General features: G+C 45.7%; 1 protein-coding gene across 3 annotated transcripts in view; it reads right to left on the bottom strand.

Moving 5' to 3' along the window:
- Positions 1-3,031: 3,031 nt before the first annotated feature.
- LOC118772094 (CCR4-NOT transcription complex subunit 4-like) overlaps positions 3,032-11,226 on the bottom strand; it is a 32,689-nt gene continuing 24,494 nt past the window's right edge. For 2 of the 3 annotated variants that reach the window (XM_036520350.1, XM_036520351.1), the window contains exons 12-13: positions 8,203-8,436; positions 3,032-4,798 (exon numbers count right to left, since the gene is read on the bottom strand). In XM_036520350.1, coding sequence (XP_036376243.1) covers positions 4,485-4,798; positions 8,203-8,436 — 548 coding nt within the window. In that variant the 3' untranslated portion in view covers positions 3,032-4,484. The remainder of the gene's footprint in view (positions 4,799-8,202; positions 8,437-11,226) is intronic. The other variant, XM_036520352.1, reaches the window with a different exon arrangement.

Here is an 11,226-nt window from a genome sequence, read left to right as displayed (position 1 = left end):
CGAGGTGATCAAAGGGAAGACCCTCTTATGTGTAAAGAAAGTTTCAAGTGCATCACAAAGAAGTAATGTGTTCATGTTTTACATTACAGTTGCCTAGCAGATGCTGTTATCCAGAGTGACTTATATGGTTTTCAGTTTTTATATGATATCCATGAATGCAGCTGGGTAGTTTACTGAGGCATTCTGGGATAAGCACCTTGCCAAAGGATACAACAGCAGTGGTCCACTAGGGAATCTAGCAACCTTTGAGTTCCAAACCCGGCTGCTGACCACTACACCACACTGCCCTCTCCATTACTACCAAGCTGGCAGTGTGGTGATGTATGACACTTTAATTACTTGAATTTAAACCATTTTATGATTTATTGATCTGGATGTGAGAAAAAAAAACAGGTGTCCTAGCTTTAATCAAACCGGTTATTAGCAATGCTAAATCTGGTATCAGAATGAACATAATAAGTGGTTCTCTTCCAAGCACCTGTGAAAGCTACGGCGTAGGAGAACACAAGTGCTAATGGATTCTATTGTGAAGATGAAAAGGCGAAGCATGGTACTTAATGAACACTCTCCGTGCAGTCAGACAGGGAACACACGCAGAGATCCGTTTCATGTCACAAAACGACAACTTTGGCCCAGTTCTGCTGGAGTGGGGGCAGGGTGCCGAGTTTCAGACATGACAGGCGCTTACCACCCAGCTGGTCCTTCAAGAGCTCCATTAGATGGCACTTGAAGAGCTGAGGGATATTATTTGCAGGCCATTTGCACAGACTGTTCAAAAGCCCCACTGTGAATGCAGGAGCCGAAGCCAACAGGGCAGCGATTTTTCTCACAGACTTCCAAAGCCCAGTGCGAGGACACAAAGACAAGCAAAATGCTTTGGAGTTTGGCAGTGCTGAGTTTCTCAGGTGTAGGCGACAGCTGACAGGGGGGGAGAAAAAAAAGGTGTGACTGCCACCGTTATTAATTTTTCCTCAACTTAAACATATCAGTAATGACAAACTCGGTCTGGAGGAAGGAGAAGCAGGAAGACTGCAGGCCTGAGTCTGGCACTGACAGGTGAGAAAACACAGATCTCACTACCTGGGGACTGCATCTCTACTCTGCCTGTGGAATGCCACTCTCTTACCAACGGCTCTGTATGTACAGGACTGCTCTCAGGCTCGACTCTGCAGCAGGAGCTGGAGAAATAGAAGAAACCTTTGGCCCACACTCCATAAAAATGTTCCCAAGAAAATGAATTACCTTGAAATAATGCATGAGGCATTGTTTTAAGATGAAAGCATATTTAGGCAATTGGAAAAGGAGCCCTTTTTCCTCCAAAACAAGACTAACTTGGCCCATGCTGTTTTCTTCTGAACTAAACTTCTTCTGAATTAAAATTAAAAAAAAAAAAAATTAATCGGACCTTAGCAAGAAACATTTTCTTAGACAGCTAGAGAAAAATTAATTATATGCATCCATATTTTAAGATAAAACCTAGAAAAAAATTTTTTACTTCAATGCAGCTGGTTCAGTTCAGTTCAGTTATAGCTGGTTATACAGGCATTTATAAAAGCCAGTTCACACTTGCACTGGTCATGGGCAGATTTACCATGAAATATTTAATTACATTTTAAGCCTCTACATACCACCACAAGAGTCTGAATCAACAAGTTCAAAAATAAATAAGCAGACAGTAGACAGAAATCAACTTCGAGGTCCAAGGCATGCGTCACTGATTTGTGTAGCTAAGCGATGATGTATTTTGAAGAAAGCTTGACAATGTCGAGCGTTCGCAGAGCAAGTGGCAGCACAGAGTAAGGTATTAATTCGCTCTTGACACTATCTGTACAACGGCGCCTTTCGCCCAAGATGAAGTTAATTAGCAGACACCGATATCATTTTGAAGCCTTGTCGTTTCCAACGGCTCCTGTGAGAGGGAGGCTGGCTTCAACGCCTACCAGCGACAAGCGAGCTGCTGCTTTTGACGGGACGCGGGCTCCGTCTGTTCTAATGACTCTGCACAGCACTTACGCAAATGAAGAGGAGTGTCTGGTAAATACAGCGTTTCGGGAGCAACAGCAAAAAAAAAAAAAAAAAAAAAAACAAATCACTCAAAAGCATTTTTGTGCTGAAGCACAAACCTGCAACAAATACAAAATAGTCCCATTAAAGTGTCTGCTTAAAACACTCAGCGTTGAGCAGCTCATCGAATACAAAGGAAGCACACAGACTGACTGTGGAGACGGACAAACTGACAGACGTGGACAGGAGGTGGTGGAATCAGGATCGTGACTTGCATGTTCACACCACCCCTGTCGAATGTGTCATAACTTGCATCATGTTCAGAACCCGTTCAGAAAAGGTGTGCTCAGAAAACCTGGAACAGGATCGCGCACCAGTGCGCCAGGATTCATGCCAATATTCTTAATCTCTTTAATGGCGAGAGGGAAGGAGCGAAAGGAAGAAAGAGCCCAAGTCAAGTTTCAAGTTTTCTCTTTTATTTAAGATTTAGTTTTTTTCCAGACCTGCAGAGAGGTACAATTCCTTTAGCTTTCATTTTAAACTTGTTTTTAGCATCATTTAAACCCCATGGTTAACTGTATTGGTTTATTTGAATTGATTTTTCTCTTTGAATACTGTTGAATACTGAACAGCTGGCGAGAACCTACACAGTGGATGAAGAATTAAGACCATTAAAAGAAAAGTAAGGGGGGGGGGGAGAGAGAATTGATGGTGAGGGCTCAAAGACTGAGCGTCGGCTGCAGTCGATCGCTTCTGCTGCCCGACAGAACCGTTATCCCAGCACACACAATGTCAAACATCAACATTGATGCAGAGAGAGAGAAAGAGCCACCCCACTGAGTCCCGAGCGGCCCTGTCGTTCCGTTAAAAACAATGAGATATTCTGAATTCCTTCTTCAAGCCTGAACCAAAAAAAAGACAAAACGGAACAAAAGATATTTCCTCTGGATCACTCGAGCTACTTGTCTTTTATTCCTAACCCAACATCTTTTTTTTTTTTTAAAACCAGACGTGACTAGGACGCGCAGGATGCAGAATCAAACCCAGCTCATTAAGGGACAGCTCCATGAGAGAGAACACAGGGCTCTTGCGGGAGTCGGGGCGTTGTTGTGTGTGTTTTTTTTTTTTTTTGTTCAGGGAACCGTTTGCGTCGATTCCTGCGAGTCTTCACGCCTGGCACCCCGGGTGCCTCTCTAGGGGTGGAGAGCGCTGTGCAAAAGGCGTGCCGCCACTCAGGCGAGGACCGCCGTCGAGCGTTTCGCCTGAGGCAGAGGTTTTACGACGGTCCTCAGAAGGGGGACGGGCTTCACGAGCGAGGGGGACTGCGGTGGGCGCCACACGGTGGCACCTCAATCACCGAGCCCACTCTGCGCTTAAAGCTGACGTGCATCTGTCGTCCCCCTCTTGAACAGTGCGCCCAAAACTCCACCCCACCCTACCCCACCTCCCCTCCTTCCTGGTCTGGCAGCACACCGTCCTCTGATACAGAGGTTCAGTGGTGTTGCCGCCCGTGGGGGCGCCTCCAACCCCCTACATCAAAGTGGAGGCTTCTCGCCAAACAGCCACAGGAAGAAAGACCCCTCCCCCTTGCCAAAAGGGGGCGGGGTCTGAGGCAGCCCCCATCATCAGCAGAGGATACAGCTCTTCACAACTGTAGCCCTGCTCACAGAGGGAAATGTGGGGTTACCACACATTAAAATGCCATTCCCTCGCTCTCCACCTACCAGGGTACCTAAGGTGTAAACTCTGAGGAAAACCAACTGCGTCAGAGATCCCAAAAAAAGGCTCTGTGTTTTATTTCGAAACTGAACAAAGAAAAGTAGCAGCCCAAGGTCAAAGATTTTAAGACCCAAAATCTTGAAGTCCAACCATGATTCTTCAAACCATTCTGCCTTTTGGGCTGACAGGGGAATAAGTCAGAACAGAAGGAGCCGCTGAAAGAGGAGCATTTATTTCGGTACAGCTTGGTATTCGTCCTTAAACTGTCTTGATTTCATTTAATTACCTCACACCGTTTGTCAGGTTTACCTTTTCCCTCCATTTTGTCTGAGTTTTCATCATACCCAATGCATCTCTGCTTTTTTTCCAGGTTGCAGTCTGCAGAGCTGTTAACATAACCCTCATGTCCCTGTTCCTCAAAGCTTTCCCTAGACTTGGCAAGCCCAGCTAGGCTGCTAGCAGTCACAGCCCTAAGCTCATCCAAACACCTACTGACCCAACAGGAGGCCCAAATGCCTTGAAGGAAAAGCTATCAGGTTGCATTCAGACAGGACCGAGAAGTAGGGCTGGAATAGGGCATGTCAAAAAAAATAAATATATGGAAAGAGGGGGATAAAAAAAAAGAACGGGTCATCAGAAAAAGCTTAGAAGGAGATGAAGGAAATACAGAAACATAATTTTGTTATTATTTTGTTAATAGATTTGTAATCTGTTGATTGGTGTGTCTGTGGTCATTGGGCTTGGTTAACTCGCGCTGCCCCCTAGTGGCGGTCCATGGCTGCACTCTGTAGCAGGTCTGTGGGGGTCTGGGCTGGGGGTCTGAATGTGGTCTGGAAGCCTGGCGGGGGTGAGTGGAACTGACCGGCGGGGTTGGGCGTGGGGGCCGGGTAGGGGGCCCAGCCGGCTCTGTGGAGGGGGATCTGTGCGCCCCCAAAGGAGGCGGTGTGCGGGGGCTGGGGGGGCACTGTGGAGCCAGGAGCGTCCATCTCTGTGAGGGCCTGCAGGGACTTGAGCCAGTGCGGAGGGTTCTCATCTTGCAGGGAGTCCAGACTGTTGCCTGAGGATGCTGGGATACCTGTGGAAGGGAGGGGGTGGGGTGGGGGCAGGAAAGGGACAGAAGATAGTGAGTGAGTGCCAAGGGGCAGGTGGAAACAACCCACACAGCCAATGGGAGTAAAGCAAATATCCATCACAGCACCTGCCAAACGCTGGCACTCAGTGACGCTACACTATCGTTCTGAGTAAAATAATACCACACTGAGCAGTCTTCACAGTGATCAATTACACAATTCACCCTGGTTCACTCCAAACGGTGCGACTGTTTGTAGGGTGCGCGTCAGGAGTGGTTCACCTTTGCTGTACTCTCCCATTGTCAAGGCCTGAAACACTGGATTAAGACTACAGAACAGGAAAAAAATAACCTCCAGGTTCTTTGTTGTGATATTTACATCAATATACTCGGTCTCTCGTTTTTATACGGTATCTGTGGACAGGGGCATGACCTTTTTAATCCAGGGGACTGTAATCCTGCATGTGTGTAGGTACCTTATTTGTCATCTGTGGTGCTCAGTGCCCCCCCACAGTGTCTCAGATGACTGAAAGCAGCATCCATGTTCTGAGAAATAAACCAGCCTACATGAATCTCAGTGAAGGGATTTGGGTTCAGGTGCCAAAGTAGCTTCCTTAATGGGTCTTATTGTATTATCCCAGTGCAGAACACTTAACTTATCACTCTCAGCTTCTAAATCCAGGAGCAGCTCCTTCACAAAATCAAAAGCTGAGGTCTGAGTTTACGGTTGAAGCATTAAACAGGCAGATGAAAAGGAAATTTGTTCACCTCTTGAGGTTTAGCTCTTATTGGAGCCCGGAGCAATAACTTCAAGCAGACAGCACTGTAATAACAAGGAAATCCCTATACAGATAATGGAGGTTTGCCTGAAACCAGGCTATTGTTTACAGCAGTTAACATCCATGGGACTGGGTTTGGGTGTCTCAACTGACATACAACACTGTTTCAACATGATTTGTGTAACACACACACACACACACACACACACACACACACACACAATCACCCTTACATAAAACGTATATAACTGCTGGCTACAGATGTGAATGACAATAAAACCCAAAAAATGTCATTAAGATGAAGTGAATTATCTGTAATACATATCTCAGGTATGGCAGAACACATCTCTGAATTAATCAGTTTGCAGGATGATGCATTTAACAAGATTTTTCATACACAGAGTAAATTCAAAAACTACCCTAGTACACAGAATTAGTTAGTCAAAATCAAAAAACCACCAGTCAGAAGAGCATGCAAGGTCATGTAGGTCAGCAACAACACAATCATTTTATCTTCTGCAATTTACATGCTTAGTTTCTTTCCAAATTAACTTTGCCATGAACTACTGCACATAATGTACAATACACATAGAAAAAAAAACACTGCAGATATTTGCAAGGTCTACTCAACATCTTATTGGCCAGCATGCAAGGCTGGAATTAGGAGCAGCTGCCCAATGACTAGAAATAATATTAGGTTTGGTATTCCTGTGTAAATTTAGCAAACGCTTTAAACCATTCCAAAGAGCAGACGATGCACAGCCCACCTACACCTGCATGTGGCCTCTGAGTACGATGCAGCCATTACCACGAGTCGAAGGGGTCTCTGGACGCAGCCAGTTTGTGCAAGTTTTAGTAATTGAAATCAGGCACCAGGCAACTTAATAACGGTCGGTGGTGGAACAAGCCTGCGAGCGAGCGCAAATCTGTTCTGACTTATGAGGGGAGAAGCCGTTATGAGCCAAACTGTCTCAGAAGCGAACGTTATGAGTGAGTTCACCCCGCTTTGCGAAGCTGGCATATACTGGCTGACATCCTGTTGCGAGCCATTAATTCTCAACCTCCAGCAGATAATGGATGTCACAGGCAGCCTGCGTGCCGAGACGACAGCCGTGACTTCAATGCTGATGCGGGTCCCAGTCTCTTTGCGCCACTGGAAAACAGGATCCCTCCTTTAATATCCTAATTACGGGCGTGTTAGGAGACGGCTATAACTTCAGCGCCGCTCAGGGTGTGTATCTCACAAAGGGGGGGAAAGCTACTGTGCGATCTTTAATTGGGATATTGATCTGTTTTAGCGGCCAAGGCCTTTAGCTGGGTTGCTGAAGCCGTGATTGGGTTTGCGATGCAGCCGGGGGCTGAACAGGGACGTATGCATTCCTTTGTGGCCTTTAGCAGGAAAGGCGCCAGTGAGGAATCTTCAGTTTTGCAAAAGAGGGCATGGCTTCAGGTGGGGGCTTAGAGCAACAGGCATGCAAACACACATCGGCTTCAGCGAGCGCATTAAAGAGCTGATTTTTAACACACAAGACCTACAGCTGCTGCCTCTCACTCTTCATATCAGACTAGCACAGACTAAGCTATGTTATAATGATATTATATATATATATATATTTGTGTGTGTGTGTGTAATTAAAATTACAACCCACTGAACACTAATAAAAGAACTTTCTCACTAAATGTAAAATTATGCATCATGTGCATCTCCACCACAATGTCAGCAGAAATCATCCATTCACATCTCTTCTAACACCATACCATTTGAGTTCATACAGGTCGCCAGATGAAGAGTTAATCCCAGATTGAGTTCCATCATACTCCAAGTAACAACCAATATACCGTGCCCTCTCTAAACCATACTATTATTTCACAGCTGCGGAGATAATGAAATGTTTTGTATGTTTTTGTGATCGTGAAAAGATTACTACAACATACCAAGCACGTAACTTGTTACATTCTCACTATCCACACACCATCCGAAGTCCTATGCGACCTACATTCAGCATGAAATACAAAGACATAACTGTGTCACTGGATTATTCTAACCCTCACCACTAAAATGGGATTAATCCCATTCACTAGCAAAGGCCTTATTCATACCCTATATTCCCAGCCCCCCCAACCGGCCCCCAAAAATCAGAGTAATTTACGCCTCTTTCCATGTTACGGTGTCATCCACATAATGTTGATGGTAATTTAATATCTGGGGCACATATTTTCCAATGTTAAGTGAAAATCATGTTAATAACGGTAACTGTCCCCCAAAACACTCCCCCCAATGACATCAACTGTATTCACATGGAATTCAGTTTGTTCTCATTTCTCAACAGCCAGAGGGCAATTGCACAGAATAATGTGTATCAAGCAGCATCTTCCTGTTTGTTTGAAGTAAGAAACAGACAGAGAGATTTAGAGCAGTAGAAATGGGGAGGGGGTTGCTTCCATACCCTGCACCACCTTCATTTCATGATTAGTGAAATCACTGCGCCCATCGAAACCACTTCACTAACTACGCTCCCTGTTAGCATCATGCTTCTTTCTGATTAGTCAGATACTGGGAAGCTAAGCCCTTAACCCCAACCCTCCTCCCTTCTAAAGCTGTCCTGATTGGTTGGCCGCTCTGTTGGTTACCTGTGATAATGGCGGGGTCCATCCAGCTGGCCGTCCCATCCCAACTTAAACTGTGTGAGACCCCCCCGGAGTTTCCCGGCGCCCCTGTGTGGTTGACACTGGATGACGAGGATGAGGAAGAGGAGGAGGAAGAGTTTGGCAGCCCCCCAAAGTTGATGTTGATGTTGGGCAAGAGGGCTCGCAGGCCGTCCTGCCATTCTTTCATGTTTATACTTTCTACAGAGGCGCTATTTTCTGGAAAAAGAGAGGAAGAGAGAGAGAAAAGAGCCCTTCTGTGAACGGAAGACTAGGACACCAACTCACAGTGCAGTGTAGCTCTTCCTTACACTAAGGTCAGGACCCCATCGGGGGCACCATGGGAACAAAAATCAATTATTCAAAAAGGCCACGGTCCAATTAAACAAGAACATTTAAATATTACTAGTAGAATTTTGGCTATTGCTTACACCAACATAATGTTTCAAAGAAAAAGAACAGCTATTTGCAGCTGTATGCATGTTACTAGGTTCATGATAGCCAAATGCTTTATCTTGACCGTACCATTTTAACCACTGACACAAGGTCGTCAATGTCTGGGAAACTGTTTGGAAGGGTTTTATTTCATGCCATTTAGAAACAATTCATTCGGTTTATCACCAAATCCCCATGCATCTGATAAGACCAACATGTGATAACGAAGTCTCAGTTTAGCACAGAACCCAAAAGACAACAAATGGACAAATGGACATACGCCCTGGGTCTCTTAGTAAGATCACCCAATGGCATTACACCTTACCACCAAACCTGACAACAAAGCCTCCTTGCTCCATCAATAAATGTACACAATTTTTTTTATTCAGATTAGATGAAAGGCCGAAGCAACAACTTCACATTTCGAAGTTAGGCGAGAGGTGGATCTAACAGATTTCATAGAAACACCAGACGACAAAGGAGTCTGGAAATCGAAACAGTAGAGGTACTGAATTTACCATTCGATATACAGAGCTCCGTTTCCCTACACAAGAAAAAATACTTCTGCTGAGCTCTCCATTCCTCTGCTAATAAACACCAACGAGAAGGAGGCCAGGACAGGACGTCTACTTAGGCCACGAGAGAATTCAGACTACCCAAAATGTCTGGTGAAGTGTTTTGCAGGGGGGCATCTGCCGTCAAAGGTGCTAGGCTGGCAAATTCACAAGGCAACATTCCAAATGCTACTCATAAACTTTGCCTCTCAACAATTTGTGCATCATTACAGACCAGACCATTAGCGGTGCAACAGTATGGTTTCCTTTGCGCTGACGCCAAAGTGGGTCACTGGCAGTGACAGGTCCAGACTGCTCTCAACCATCCGGCATCTGGGCTCGCTCTGCACAGACAGAGGCCTGCCTCGCCTCCCCCCACCACACCGCGCGCCTCCACAGCTTTGAAACTAATCTGCAGGACTGAAGCTTCCCACAGGACCAACTACCTCTGCTACGAGACGCACGTACGGCTGGCTTTGTTTGCTGCTAGACAGGTGCACTCCGGGGCCTTTCTCAATGGCCTCACGGATAGGACTCCAGGACCCACGCTGCCCGAGCTCTGACTCAGAGGTCTAATAAAGAAGACTCTCGCGGGCAGAAGAGGCGCGAGTTCTGGTAGTCAGTACTCAAAAACACAGGCTGCACACCGGCTCGGACACCATTACCAGGTGCGCCCAGGGACAGCCTGGACGTGCAGGTGTCCAGCACAGAGTGATTGATGGTGTTTACAGACAAGGCGGAAAAAAAGCCTGTGAGGTCCAGCAGCAACACTCACCAATGACAAGCCAGCTTGGACAAGTTACACAGGCAAGGTCATTGGTTAAAGGAAACAATGTTGATATGCATCAAAAAAGGGGCAAAATCAAAAGGTCAGTATTCCCTCAAGAGCGACCCCACCTTCCACCATCTTATGCAAGTCAAGCATGGGAACGCAAGAGGCATTAACATTATCACCTACGTAGCTATTTGCATCCACAAATAAACAAGGGGCCACATGTTTTATTCATAAAGCAGAGAGCTGGCTTCAAAATCATTGTCAACAAAGCTATGTAATGAAATTCTCCATGTGCGCTCAAATGATCTAACATTACACAGCTAGCCTTTATAATATCGCCTAGAGAAAGGCAACTTTACCAACACACTTCTACCCGCCTTCGCAGATTCAGTTTTGAATCTAATTACTTTCACGTCTGTCAGTCTAATCTGAAACTGGACCATTAATGTGACATTTCTGATCGGGTATGATATAGTACAAGGACAGTGGCTGGCGCAGTACTATCAAGAAAATTATTACATTTTTTTTAATGGCAAGAAACCAGCCCCAGAGTACCATGCATTTTGCCCTTTTGGCCAGTTTTATCATTGGGGCTTCGCCAGCGAAATTTCTATGGTTTTTGTTTGTGTTATTTTTTTTTTTTTGGTCATGCAGGGTTATTTCCACAGCACCATTGTGTATAATGGAGTTGACTACACTGAACCACCACAGCTGAGTCAACCTTTTGTTAGACAGCACAAATCATTTTAAATCTGGAGCCTATTTGTCTTGCCAACTGCCGCTGTTTCAAAACAGAGAGGGAACATTCTAGATATTCGCTGTGAGCGTTTGTGTGTGGAAAGGCAGACTTCGACTGTTGTCTGGAGTGACAGCATGCATGTTAGAGGTCGAAAGGGCTGAATAAAGATGGAGGGGGAGTGAGGCAGACAATAAATTAAATTATTATTCACGGGGAGTTGCTGCTGAGGTGGACAGAAAGTCTAAAAACAGCAACTCGAGTCGCACTCCCAAGGTACTTCCTTAGATTATTAATCTCTCTCACTCGGCTAAAAGAGCTGGGTCTGAGCAGCCAATGGGATCACGTGCTCCACACAGTGGCCAATCAGAGCACACAGCAAAGCCAGCAACAGCCAAAGACTGGGCCCCATAGCAAATCAGAGTGTGGACCTGCGATGTCAGGGGATGAGGGACCAGCACTGCTCCTCCACAGGAGAGACTCAGAGGTTGAAGAGGAGAGAGCAGTAT

The sequence above is a fragment of the Megalops cyprinoides genome, chromosome 25 (genome assembly GCF_013368585.1).
Source record: "Megalops cyprinoides isolate fMegCyp1 chromosome 25, fMegCyp1.pri, whole genome shotgun sequence".
Lineage (NCBI taxonomy): Eukaryota > Metazoa > Chordata > Actinopteri > Elopiformes > Megalopidae > Megalops > Megalops cyprinoides.
Note: the sequence above shows the minus strand (reverse complement) of the source record. Positions and strands in the feature narration are given on the sequence as shown.